Here is a 13,160-nt window from a genome sequence, read left to right on the forward strand (position 1 = left end):
TGTGTGAAAATTATAATACATGTCTTGGAAGTAGAAAAATACACAATACATATTATTAAATACATCGTGGCTTACACTTCCTGGGGATATCAATATCCGTGATCACGAATAAACATCCATAAACCCAAAAGATGCTCCTTTTAACTCCTTTTTTTATTTGTTTTTTTAACTTTTCTTCAATATCAGAGAAATCCAGTCACAGCTGTCTGTACGTTTCAAACAGGGACTCCTAATTGCTAATTCGAGACTTTTAATGGTGCCAATTTGCCAAAATGGAAACAAATATAGGCTAAAAAAAGTGCTGAAGTTGTAGCTTTGGAGACTCCTGATCCAAAGCACAGATGTCAGAGACAGATATCTCCAAGTCTGGACAAATAAATCGGCATGGAAAGATAATTATTACATTAAAAACATTTCAATACATTTAACAAAACAAGATACTGCCAGAGAACGAGTGAGTAATTGATTGTTTTGGACATTGTGGGACATTTCAGGTTGTCCATGTGTGCCAAAATGATTTTATAATGAGGGTTTGAAAGAAGAACAATATGAACAAAAAGATGATCGTTTTCCAGGTTAACATGAAGATGTTATTTCTGAAACACACACAGTGAACTCTCCAGACTCACTGATGCATTAGGAGGATGTGCTCTGTTCACTATTGCATGATAATAAAATACAGTTTCCGTGGTTGCAATGCATATTATTATATACTTTTCAGCATCACATAGAGACTCCGTAAGCTTCTAGCTCCCTCTCATGGACAAGTACAAAAGTACAACATGACTCAGGACTCTCTTCCTGTCAGGAAGAAGCAGATGCCATTTAGAAATCTGACATCTCTAAACGTATAAATCAGATTAATGCCCCGCACATCCTGTGATGGTTGTCTCACCACAATATGTGATTAAACACAAATCAATAAACCACAATTATCTGCAGGCTACCATGTTTTCTAAAAGGGATCAAAACAAAGGACTTGATCTCAATCAACTTAATTCGTTTCTAATAACCGAACAGCCAGGAGAATGAGAGAGGGGAAATACTGCTGATGTAAAGAAACGGGGGGGGGAGCAATATTAAACAATGCAGTGAGGAGTCTGGAAGCGGCATCTGGAAAACAGGAGGGTAAACATGAAGAGTGTGATTCATAACAAGCAGAGTGTTTTTGTTTCAGCTGCAGCGTGTTGGCCATGACCCCCCCGAGGCTGCAGCAGAGAGATTTAGGTGGATCAAATGCTCTTCCTGGGAACAACATCAGAGGCTGAGCAGGATTATTAAAACCACATCTGAGCATGATCTTCTAGTCCACAGTCCCTTTTCCCCTGAGAAAACTGTTTAGAAACAAGGTGCAGCACCAGGACTGTAAACTCTCGCTGCAGCACAACTGAGTCAACAGCTTGGAGCTTTGAAATGGGAGATACACTGAATAAAATCTGTTGGTTATTTCTATAATTAATGAATTCATCGTTTCGTCTTTAAGAGTCACAAAACAGTGTCACAGTTTCCCCAGAGCCTGAGATGTAACTAACAACCACGTGGCTGCTGATTTGTGTCAAAGCTCCACTAATCCATATCTTTATATTAAAAATAAAGCATTAACTCTGCAGCTCTACTGAGCTTTTTAGCTACTATACACGACCTGCCCAGCACCAAATGGCAGACTGACACAGTTAGCCACTGGCTGGTGAAGGAAGTGGAACTGCTAGCAGCTAAAGAGACAGATATTCTCTCAGGAGCTGGTGGAGACCAAAAACAGAGCTAAAAGGAGAGAGAATGCCGGACTTTTATCCATCAGGTGACACAAACACAACTCAAATATGAGCATCATGCTGCTCTGAGTCTGCTGGATGTGGAAATAAGCAACAGTTTGCTAACATGTTAGCCATAACAACTTGATAAGGCGATAATATGTCAGGGCTTTAGGTTTTTTCAGTTTGTTGCGGCGCTCTTCTGCCCCCTAGTGGCCAATAATCAATTAACTTGATTAGTGTCTATTAGAAAATTGTATGTCAACTTGACTTGTTAAAACAGTGTCTCAAACTAGCTAAAGGGGAAGAGAATAAATATGATTGTTGAGCTAAAGATTATAATGTGGCCTTCAAGGACACACATCTGTCGTAATTTTCCACCACAGGTCAGCTGATGGACGCCGCTTCAGCAAACAGCCAACGCTGAGCTGAGATCTGTGATGTGATGAGAAGAAATCTGAAGGCGTCTGATGGTTAAAGCTCCAGGAAAAACAGCGAAGCACCTTTACCCCCCCTTGCAGCAATAATACAGCTCCTCTGATATCTTGTTGATAAGACACGATACAAACAAAGCTGCAGTTTGAGCTTTCATACAGAAAACCTTTCCCAAGTCACAAGTTCATGAATAATAAGTAACAGTTATATCTCATCAGTTCCATAGAGGGGCAAAAATATATATACATTATATATATATCTTTAGTTATGTTAATGTTAAATTTCAAAAAGGAATTGTAATTATTATGGGATGGAGAATGTTTTCTTCGCTGGATTTAAAAATTGCTTTTGAAAGTGTATGGAAAGTGACAGAGGTAAATCACTAGCATGTTGGTTTAAAGTGTATTTGATGGTATAATAAACATAAGAATACATTATTTGTGTTGATCAAAACATACACATACAGTGCTTGTGAATTTGGGAGTTTTCCGTTTTGTTTTCTTTAAAGAAAGCACCTTTTTCCCACTTATATGTGGTTTTTAAATACACATAATACTCATTGTTTTAAGTCCATGTGCGTATTTTCTGATGATTGGGATACTTAAACACACAGACATGATAATGCTTAATGAATGACCTCTTCAGGCACAGAATAAATGATGACCACATGTGCTTTGAACTGATTTGCCTGATAAGAAATAAACGTCTATCAACACTGAATTTAAAGACTTCTTCAGCAGCTTTTGTGAATCATTGTTTCATCCTGTTCATCTCATTGGAGACAGACAGAAGACTAGATACTAAGCACATTCTTCATCCTTTTCATTTCCAGTAATTAACGTGTTGGCAAGTTTCTTGTTGATGCCTTTAAGTGTTTCACGGAAAGTCCAAGATCAGAAATGTAAAATATTAGTTATGCATTATCCCAGTCAGAAATATTAACAGAATGTACCCTCTGGAAAAGTACCTAGTAGTAAACTAATAGTTGGTAGTAGCAAGCTGAAAAGGAGAAAACAGCCTGTGCATCAATACATCAGATAAATAAGTGATGGTGAAATTTATAGACAAGAAAGATGTGTGACAACAAAGTTAAACACAGATTGAAAATATAAACACGCAGCTGTTTAAATTGAATACGGATCAGTTACATGTCACCTGTATTCTCAATGACCGTGTCCTCTAAAAATCCCAAACATTAGTTTTGTTGGATTATTAGTTATATTTATAATTTCCGATATTCCCGACAGCACCTGAAGGCAGCAGCAACCACCACCCTCATAATTGAATTTGTGACGTCATCGCGCGTTGCGTTCATAGGCGTTGTTTATAAACTTTCGAGAGGAGCAGGCGTTGCTAGCTTTTTAGCTAGCCGTTTGGTGATTCAAATGATGGATTAAATCGCCAAATAACCAAAAACAAATGACAACATAATTTGGTAGTTTAAATCGGCAGTTGTCACGTGCCAGCGCGTCAGTGGGGCGTTGAATCTGGGGTGTTCACAAGTTAGTGCCAGCGGGGAGCTAACGGTGTTAGCTGAATAACGTCAGCAACAACTTCGTAATTTCGAGCAGCAATCATGATGGCGTCTAGTTACAACGCCAAAGACGAGGATGGACATATCACCGTGTCCGGGCCCGGTGGCGGGGCTCTGCGGAGCAAGAAGCCCGAAAACACTGCGTTTAAACAGCAGAGACTGCCCGCTTGGCAGCCCATCCTCACCGCGGGTACCGTGCTACCTGCCTTCTTCATCATCGGGCTCATATTCATCCCCATCGGTATCGGCCTGTATGTAACGTCCAACAACATCAAAGAGTTTGAGGTAACGTGACGTTGTATGTAACGTTAGTCATTCCGCGCAGTGACACAGTGATTCTGTATACTGTTAATGTCTCCTATGGAGCTGGCCTCCATACTCAGACCACTCTCGCCAAATTCCATCCAAAATTTGTACAATTTATACTGACCTTGCATGTCTGCAAATGTGCAGGGCTCCTGTAACGTAACTTGAACATTTCCTGAAACGTTACGCCCCGCCGGTAAATTCGGCAAATATGTGACTGAAAATCAGCTTTCACTTCAAGAAAATCAATATTTAGCTAACTAAATAACATTGTTTTGTCAGTTCGCTATTCCCATAATCTTCCTCCAAAATACGCCACTGTTGTTTGAAGCATGTATACCTTTTAATAGACGTTGAAATCTACTTAAAATAGTGTGTTGTTGGTGAGAGATTTACCGACTTGACCACGACAGTGTGTCTGATATCAAAGGAAACACTAAAATGGACGATTCTTGAATGGAGCTAGGCGTGATGATCTTCCACAGGACAGAACAGTTGGTGGGGATATACAAATAAGTTTTACTGTTGCCAATAACACAACAGACCATTGACTAAGTGTCTCATCTCAGTACTCAGATTGACTGTTACATCACATAAAAAAACATTTTAAAACATGTTTTCTTTGTCTTCTTCTTGATCTGCTAACTAGACTTTGTGGTTTGACTCTTCGCCCTGGCGTAAAGCACATTGCAGCCACTGTTTTGAGAAGTGCTATATGAATTAAGTTTGCTTGCTTACAGGTTGATTACACAGGAGTTGACATGTCCAGTCCCTGCTTCAACTGCTCCCAGAACTTCAGCTGGAACAGCACAAGGCCTTGTACCTGCACGATACCCTTCTACCTCGAGCAGCCATATGAAGTGAGAATAATGTCGTTGCACACTTAAAGCTTCAGAATGCTTTCCATAAATATTCACTCAGCCTTGTTGATCAATTTGTCTTTTATACTTTTATATTAATCAACAGAGCAACGTCTTCATGTATTACGGCCTCTCCAACTTCTACCAAAATCACCGTCGCTACGTCAAGTCCAGAGATGACAGCCAGCTGAATGGAGACATTGAATCCCTCAAGGTAGGACTTCCTTCAGTAAGATGTCTCCAATAACACATGACTGGGATCACAGAGCGCCGGTGAAAATGCATTGTCACACTGTTAAAGCTGCACCAGGCAACACTGCAGGAGAACACGAGACTTCAGAATCCGATTCATCAGTTAAACGTCATTGAACAGAGAACAGTGTTGCTAACCAGTCTGTCAGTCTGATGCTCTTCATCCAAAGGCCCAAAATTGGAAAAGACTTAGTGTCGGTGAGACTAGCTCTCTCTGCCGGAAACATTCACTCAGTGTTGGTTAGGAGACACTTTCTCTTTAATGCAGTGAGAGTGAATCTGTTGCATCATGTTAAATTAACAAATGCATCCACTGCTTTCACTCGTGCTGCACTGGCAGTTTTTAGTCGTGCATCAAACCACTTTGACATGTTTCACAAATCTCTTGATTGTCTGGAGCTTTCAATACGCAGCCAGGCTTCAGGATCAGTTATTTTAGGACTAACCACAGACCAAAGAGAAACTGGTTAAGTAAGAATGCTGTCAATTTGTTCGGGTATTCACATACATGAGTTACTTTTCATCTTTTCTCTACTGGAAAGTTGCCATCTTCTGTCGTAAGTATTGATCGATTTAGTCTCGTTCTCATTATTCACAGAAACCCAGTAAGGAGTGTGAGCCATACGCTCGTCATGACAACAAGCCAATTGCACCATGTGGGGCCATCGCCAACAGCATGTTCAACGGTGAGCCACTTTTCTGATGACACAAATTATCATTATGATTTAAGGAATTATTTCTAATCAACCATCTTTCCTTTCATGGCAGACACATTGGAGCTTTTTTACAACGACCCCAACGGCACAAAGATCCAGATTCCTCTGACAGCTACAGGCATCGCCTGGTGGACCGACAAGCACGTGAAGTTCAAGAACCCGGGAGTCAACAACCCAAACCTCACAGCTGTTTTCCAAGGTACCAGCAGCAGCTTTTCTTGTGTATATTAGCCAGTCAGTGCCGCCCCTCACCGATATGTTGGAGGTGAAGAATTGATTTTCCTCAATCAGCTTCAGGACGTCTGTCTGTAAAACTCACAGTGCAACACATCTGCTACACTTTGCCTTTAAAGAATAAGTCTGGTGATATTCTACGTTTCTTACTGTCAGTAAATCCCATGATATTATTGTATCCCAAGCTAGTCCCCAATAAATGCACTCTTTCCTCCTGTTTGACATTTGGTTAAAACTGCAGTGACCGGCTGTTTTAGGAAATTACTGAACCTTTTTTAAAAATGAAACTATACATTTGTGAGATTTAGGTCTTTGGTAGGAACCAATGGGCTATGGTCCACAGTCAGGATGTGGAAGCATTGAGAGATGAACTAACACACTGTTGGTTTTAATCTTTTCATGGAAAATGTTGACAATAACAAACATTTAGAATAATGCCAGAATAAGGCCATGTTATCATGTGTAAACTCTTCCAATCTTCCAATGAGCCTGAGTAATCTGCTGTTTCTGCCAGGTGGTTTTGTGCCGTTCTCAGAGAGCACCAGGAAGAAAGCCAGTCAGAATTTTGAAAAGTCCCATCCAAAATTGAATGTGAAGCGTGTAGTTTCAAGTGTATTCTGTTTAGGGAGCATCAGTGGTTGGAAAAAAAGGTCGGGCGGGACCAAAACTGATGAAACAAGGATGCGTTTGGATGTCGTTCCACATTAGTGTGGACGTGGACAAAACTCATGAGGAAACACTGGGAACTTGCCATTTAAGCTCAACTTTAAGCACGCTGAATATATTATTATTACTACCTGTCAACGTCTGTATCAGCTGATGCGAGATGCACCACAGACAGCAGACATTTTTAATTCACAAAATAAACATTCTGGATTCAGTCACTTCAGATTCATTCAGTTTTCTCATGGAAACATCAGGCCTTCACTTTATCTCTGATCTTTTGTCCTTCTATTTCAGGAACAACGAAGCCGGTGAACTGGCGCAGGCCTGTCTACGAGCTGGACTCTGATGCAAGCAACAACGGCTTCATCAACGAGGACTTTATCGTGTGGATGAGAACCGCCGCCCTGCCGACTTTCCGCAAACTCTACCGCATCATCAACAAGACCAACAACAACATGGTTCCAACTCTGCCCCGAGGAAACTACACTCTGGAGGTCGTCTACAGTATCCTTTATGTGACTCACAACATGATCCTGCACACGTTGCATCAAACCTTTAAAGAAAAACTCAAGTTTATAAATGACAACACAGATAATAGAATAAAAAGCTGCTCGGCTAAACTTTAACCTTCATAAAGGTCTGGAAAAGTTTGGAAAACAGAAAAGTAGAAGTTGATGAACAAGTCGATGTTGAGAAATCGCCTCCAGTTCAGAGTTGTGTGTTTGTGGTTCCCTGAGGTCAGTTTGATCTGTAAACTACCGTGTTTACTGTTCCCATCTTTAACCGCTGAACCCAGATTATCCGGTTCGCAGCTTCGAGGGCAGGAAGCGGATGATCCTGAGCACCATCTCCTGGATGGGAGGCAAGAACCCATTCCTGGGCATCGCGTACATCACCGTGGGCTCGGTCTGCTTCTTCTTGGGCGTCGTCCTGCTGATCATCCACCACAAATGCGGCAACCGTAACAACAGCGCTGACATTTCTAACTGAGACCCCCCCACCCCCCAGCTCACCTCTGCTGCAGTGAACAGTGATCCTGTGACACGTCTGTCAGGGTGAACTTTCATCCAAAGGCCAGACTGGGAGACGCATTAAAAAATATCCACATTCATTCCTTCAGCAACCAAACGTGAGTTTTAGGGTTTAAAATCGCTCGACGTGGCTGATTATTTGCCAAAGTGAATGGAAACGTAGCCAAAAATTAGCAGCCACATTCAACAGGGTATCAGACTGATGTGTCACATGATCAACTGCCTCTAGAGTCAACAATGTACTGAGAGTTCCTGTTCAGGTCTGGAAAAGTAAGATTTAAGAAAGTGAGTTCCATGTCTAGAAAAGTTTGGGAAGCTGCCAAAAAAATGACTTTGCTGAGACACAGAAACCAGGTCCTCTGTGTTGTTTCTAGACGTTTGGAGGGTTTAACAACCTGAGGAGGAGGAGGTTTATATGTGTGTGTGTGTGTCTATATATATATATATCTGTCACACACAAATTACACATCAGTCTGTCTTAATACAACACTCTTATGCCATATGTACATTAGAAGACCTGGCATTACAGGGATGGCATTGAGTTTGCATTTAGCACGTATTTTCTCCTACAGAAAATATGATTGAGCAGTAATGAATATATAAGTAATTCTGGCTACAGCCCTTCCTGGGATTAAATTCAGCTACATCAAATTAAAGCTGAACCAGAATCCTCATTCTGTGGTGAAAAATACAATCTGTCCAGGAATGAGTCTGTAGGATCTCTAAGCTCCCAGCTGGTGCAGTTGAGGTGAGCTGGAGTGTCTAGTCCTGAGTTGCATGCTGGTTAGCAGAGATGTCAATGTGATCGTTGAGCTGCTCGAGCGGCTCGTCTTTGTGCCTCGTTTCGTCTGTGACATCAGCACACTGTCAACGTGAAACCATGCTTTTACTGAGCGGTAGATCCACGACAGAGGGAACACAAAGTGTTTGTTTTGGAGCTGTACAGTGAAATGTTTAATTTTGTATATTTATTTTAGAGTTTTGAGAAATGTTTGCGTTGGAAAGCCAGCATTTGCACGGCAGAGCTCAGGGGTTTGGAGTCTGAAAGGTTTAAAGGTTGCTGTCTAGGAAGAAGTGTGTAAATCTAATCCAGAAAAATATACTCTGACACGATGTCGAAGCTGCATTCATTGTCGTTTACATGCAATAATAATAGATTATCAATACAGCATGATAGAACAGTAACACAATATGATTCAATATGTGTGATTAAATGTTTATGAGATATCACTCAACATTTACACTGCTAACAGTGAATCTAACCACATCCTGCCACGTTCAGCTCTTTAGGAGCTGAGATTATACGTAAATAGACATAGATGCTGCATGTTGAAATGTGCTGACTAAAAGTATATTATATATTTTCTTTTAATACATTTCATCAAGATAAATTGTTACCTGCAGCTATGAGAAGCACTACATTTGATATTTGTTTTGATACTCCATCTGTGTTGTATTGTTGCTTTAAAAGAATAAATGTGCCATTTAAATTAAAGCAGGTTTCTGTGACTGACGTGTTTGAATCCACCCATCTTCTACAAAATGTAATGGAGGCTGTAAGATGTCAGTCAAATGTGTATTAGTGTTCGTGTTAAACACTGTAGGGGGCAGCAGAGCGCGCAGCATAAATACAGTCTGCCGTTAATATCCGCGAAGAAGAAGCTGGAAACAGGAAGTGAAGTTTTCCAGTGTCCTTGTGCGGGAGCAGCGGCTGAAGACGGACTGTAAAGATGAACCGACACCTATTTGTAAGTTCATATTCTGTTTAAAGTTCGCGTTCGCCTTGTAGAATCATCATTCAACTAATTCAGCAGATATATGGTCTGTAAAGCAGCGACGAGAAGAAAAGCACGGCTACATTTAGCTGCAAACTGTTAGCTAGGGGTCAAAGCCAGATAGCGTTAAGATGCCTCCGGAAGAGTTAGCATTAGCTTAGCTTCCGTGATAGATTGAGGAGCCTCTTCTCGCCTCTGGCCGGTTATATTCTATATGTTATAAGTTGTGACATTAAAACATGTTGAAAGCGGGTTCAGTACGCAGACCGCGTCCTCCTGTGTGTGATGACTTTGCTGGTTTCTTGCTGTTTCCAGGCGCTCCAGCAGGTGGCGCGGCGGACCATCTCCAGCTCTGCCCGCCGGCAGGTAGAAAACAAAGTCCCACAGAAACAGAAGCGGTTCCAGGTAAGACCACAATAAACGGAGTAAATAGACATTTCTATACTCCAACTACATTATAAGACGCTATTCTACCGTGTAATGTCTCCCTTTGTATGACTTGTATTATATTAAATACGTGGCTTGACGACCCTCAGTTGTGTTTTCAAAGTGTAATTCTGTTTTTCAAAAACCGGTAATATAATATAATACTGCATTTTGTAGGTATAGCGGTTGTCCAGTGTCAGTTAACAGTAGCTAAAGCCTTCCCATGTGTGCGACTCACCTGTGTCATCAGCAGTGACTGTAATATAGATAATCATCAGTAATGCTGTATCTAGCCCCATCTGTGCCCCCACCCCTGGCTGATAATTCAATGTTGTCATTAATCTCTGAGGTTTAATTGTGATGATATGAAGTTATGTCGTCGTCCTTCAAGTTTGTTATCCGAGCTGTATTTTGAATCAAAGTTAACTAATGAAGTATTTGTTTTACACGTCAGCGGTTTGGTCTCATGTCGTGTGTCATGGTGAATAAATAACGACTGTTTCCTTTTCGAGGTCGAGTAGCAAACACTTCCTCGTGGTGTGGCGGCAAAGTCTCATTTTAACAAAGGCAGAAAATCAGACAAAACCAGCAGCTCTAACTACAGTTTCATATATGGCTCGATGATTTCTGCCCCTTCATGGTGCAGTTTTCCAGACAGGAAGTGGTTTGAACTTCAGAAATAAACATGGTTGTATCTTACACATGCTGAATGGTGCATGTTTTCATTTCTTTCTGTCTTTCTTCTCACGAAGCCCTGACACCTCAGTTACTGTCATTTTAGCAAAGATAAGTAGCCAGTATGTGAAAGACATCTAACTGAGTGGAGTACTAACTCTGCATGTTGTACTGTACGTTTGACCTGCGGTGAATTAGTTGCCTAAATACAGTTGTTATTGAGGATTGATGTCGATCACAGTGTCTGCTGCTGCTGCTGCCACAGCTCAGGAAGCCAACTGTCGTCACAGCTGGTGTTAAAATGAAGAATATAGATGATTCAACCAGCTGCCAAAGTGTCATGTAGACTAAACAAACTAGTTTTATGGCTGGTTTGTTCTCCTGCGCTGGTGTTGACCGCTGAAATATGCATTTTGTAACCTGCAATGATTCAATGCAGTCTGATGATGATGATGAACTGTAGCAACTAAAAGCGTCACAGAGCTTTTGGGAGGTTTGCCTGTTGGTAGTTTACCTTTTAAAGAGAAAAAAACCAGACAAGAGCTCTGAATCACTGAGAGGTATAAATCTCTAATGGCGGCGCTGCTGCTGTTAGCAGTCAAAAGCCAAAAGGTCGGTCTGGTTGTTATAAAGAGAATATTGAGAGTGCTACACCAGAATTTAGGTTTTGATACCATTATTATGTTAGAATAAGTTAAATACATGTGATGAGTCAGGCTGTGATAGATTTGTTGACGATAAGAAAAACATAAAATATCTCCAGACTTATCTTTTGAAGTAAAATAGTGTGGCAAGTATGTATTTTATTGTCAAAATAACACATAACACTGAATTTCTATGCCTTTAATGCTGTGTTGTGGCTGTAAAGCAATGTTTACTGATGCTGTCTCACTAAATATTTGTTTTCCTGTTAACTACAGCTAGAGCAAATAGCCAGACTTTTAAATTGTGGCAAGAAAAAGTCTACAGCCTGGACCTGATATTTAGTGACGCAGCACCAGGACTCTGGAACACAAACAGGGAAGCTTTAGGTTCATAAACGTGGCTGAAAGCAGACGTTAAAGTCTATTGCCGGGGACATTGGATGACACCTGCTGTACTCTTTATTGATGGTCACTTTCCCCATAACCCTCTGAAATATCTGCCGTGTGTCATTTTGAATAACACACTTTACTGCTTGGTGGACAAACTGTAGTTCTTTTTTTTAAAAATGTAATTAGAGTTTCAGACATTTCTGAATAAACATTTCTCTCCTGCAGGAGGATAACGGGATGCCGGTCCACTTAAAAGGAGGCAGCTTCGACGCTGTGCTGTACAGAACAACGATGGCCCTCACTGTCCTGGGTGAGCAAATCCTTCTTTACTGATAGTTATTGATAAATCTCGACACCACGGTTAAAAGAAAAGTGACGGTGAAGGTGAGCTCTTCATGCAGACAGACATTCCTGGAACTAACTTTCAGCTCTGCTCACTGAAACCAACAGTTGTTTAATCTTAACTGTTCAATCGCATCATGTCCCATTAACCAGACTGGTTTTCCTTTCAGGAACTGGATATGTCGTGTATGAACTGGTGAAAGCTGCGTTCCCTCAGAAGAAATAATAACTCCACTGCTACAGCCGTTTACTTCCATTTTAAAAACAGGCCGGCCGCTCTATATTGTATAAAAAGATGCTAATCCTCCGTCTGGGCCGGTCTGCGTGTTTCCTGTCACGGTGGGATTTTGGTTCATGTTCATGGGATCAATATTTATTTCTTGTGCTCTGTCTGATGACCTGAGGATCAATAAAAACACCTCTCATGACCAAAGCCTGTTGGTGGGTGTTTCTTTTTAAAATTTTCAAATACACTGTTGCATGGAAGAAGGTCAAACTATGGGATGTATTTCTGCGGTCTGAACGAAGACGGTTATTGATCAATACGATTGTCTTGTAATAATCCAGAACTTCATTCAAAGTGCCTCTAAGAAATGAATACTGAACATCATTCAGTCCCTTAAATTTATAACCGATTTAAGAAAGAAAAAATTAAAGCTGCCCAAAGGAGTTTTCTTGTAAACAGTTTTGTTTACATCCTGTCTGTCAGTCTGTTGCTGTGTTAAGGAAGAATATGTAAATGCTAGTGATGTAATTTGTGTGACTGACCCTTTAAACAGATCACAAGACTCACAAAATAGATTTTCAACTACACAACTTAACTTCTAGGTGACCAGTCATGACCTACTCGTCCCACTGAATATTTTGAAGTATTGCATCACGTAAATGTTTCATAATCTTTGTACAAAAGCAGGAAAACGGCACATTTCCAAAAAGTAACACTGCGACCTTTTCAGTTCCCGTCACTAGAGGGCGACATTTACAAAGAAATCAGACTGCAGGTCTGTCTCGGAGTGAAATCTCTGTAATTAGTGTTCAGGGATTAATGCTTTCTAACAACTGTCCTCATCCTGTCCTTGTGTAAATAATCACATCCTGTTGTAAACTCCTGTTTAGAAACTCA

General features: G+C 40.8%; 2 protein-coding genes across 4 annotated transcripts; both read left to right on the forward strand.

The window, feature by feature from the left end:
* The first annotated feature begins 548 nt into the window (after positions 1-548).
* Positions 549-12,470, forward strand: cox7a2b (cytochrome c oxidase subunit 7A2b). 2 transcript variants are annotated; one of them, XM_070925315.1, is made up of 4 exons: positions 549-566; positions 9,876-9,965; positions 11,921-12,005; positions 12,208-12,470. In XM_070925315.1, exons 1-4 carry the CDS (start codon positions 549-551, stop codon positions 12,261-12,263), a joined length of 249 nt encoding a protein of 82 aa, XP_070781416.1. In that variant the 3' UTR covers positions 12,264-12,470. The 2 variants fall into 2 exon arrangements, with proteins under 2 accessions (XP_070781416.1, XP_070781415.1); XM_070925314.1 differs by lacking the exon at positions 549-566 and adding an exon at positions 9,438-9,533.
* LOC139301836 (cell cycle control protein 50A-like) lies at positions 3,533-9,263 on the forward strand. Of its 2 annotated transcripts, XM_070925312.1 has the most exons (7): positions 3,533-4,005; positions 4,767-4,886; positions 4,993-5,100; positions 5,737-5,824; positions 5,907-6,053; positions 7,049-7,258; positions 7,551-9,263. In XM_070925312.1, exons 1-7 carry the CDS (start codon positions 3,763-3,765, stop codon positions 7,742-7,744), a joined length of 1,110 nt encoding a protein of 369 aa, XP_070781413.1. In that variant the 5' UTR covers positions 3,533-3,762; the 3' UTR covers positions 7,745-9,263. The 2 variants fall into 2 exon arrangements, with proteins under 2 accessions (XP_070781413.1, XP_070781414.1); XM_070925313.1 differs by lacking the exon at positions 4,767-4,886.
* Positions 12,471-13,160: the final 690 nt, after the last annotated feature.

The sequence above is a fragment of the Enoplosus armatus genome, chromosome 19 (assembly GCF_043641665.1).
Source record: "Enoplosus armatus isolate fEnoArm2 chromosome 19, fEnoArm2.hap1, whole genome shotgun sequence".
Taxonomy (NCBI): Eukaryota; Metazoa; Chordata; class Actinopteri; order Centrarchiformes; family Enoplosidae; genus Enoplosus; species Enoplosus armatus.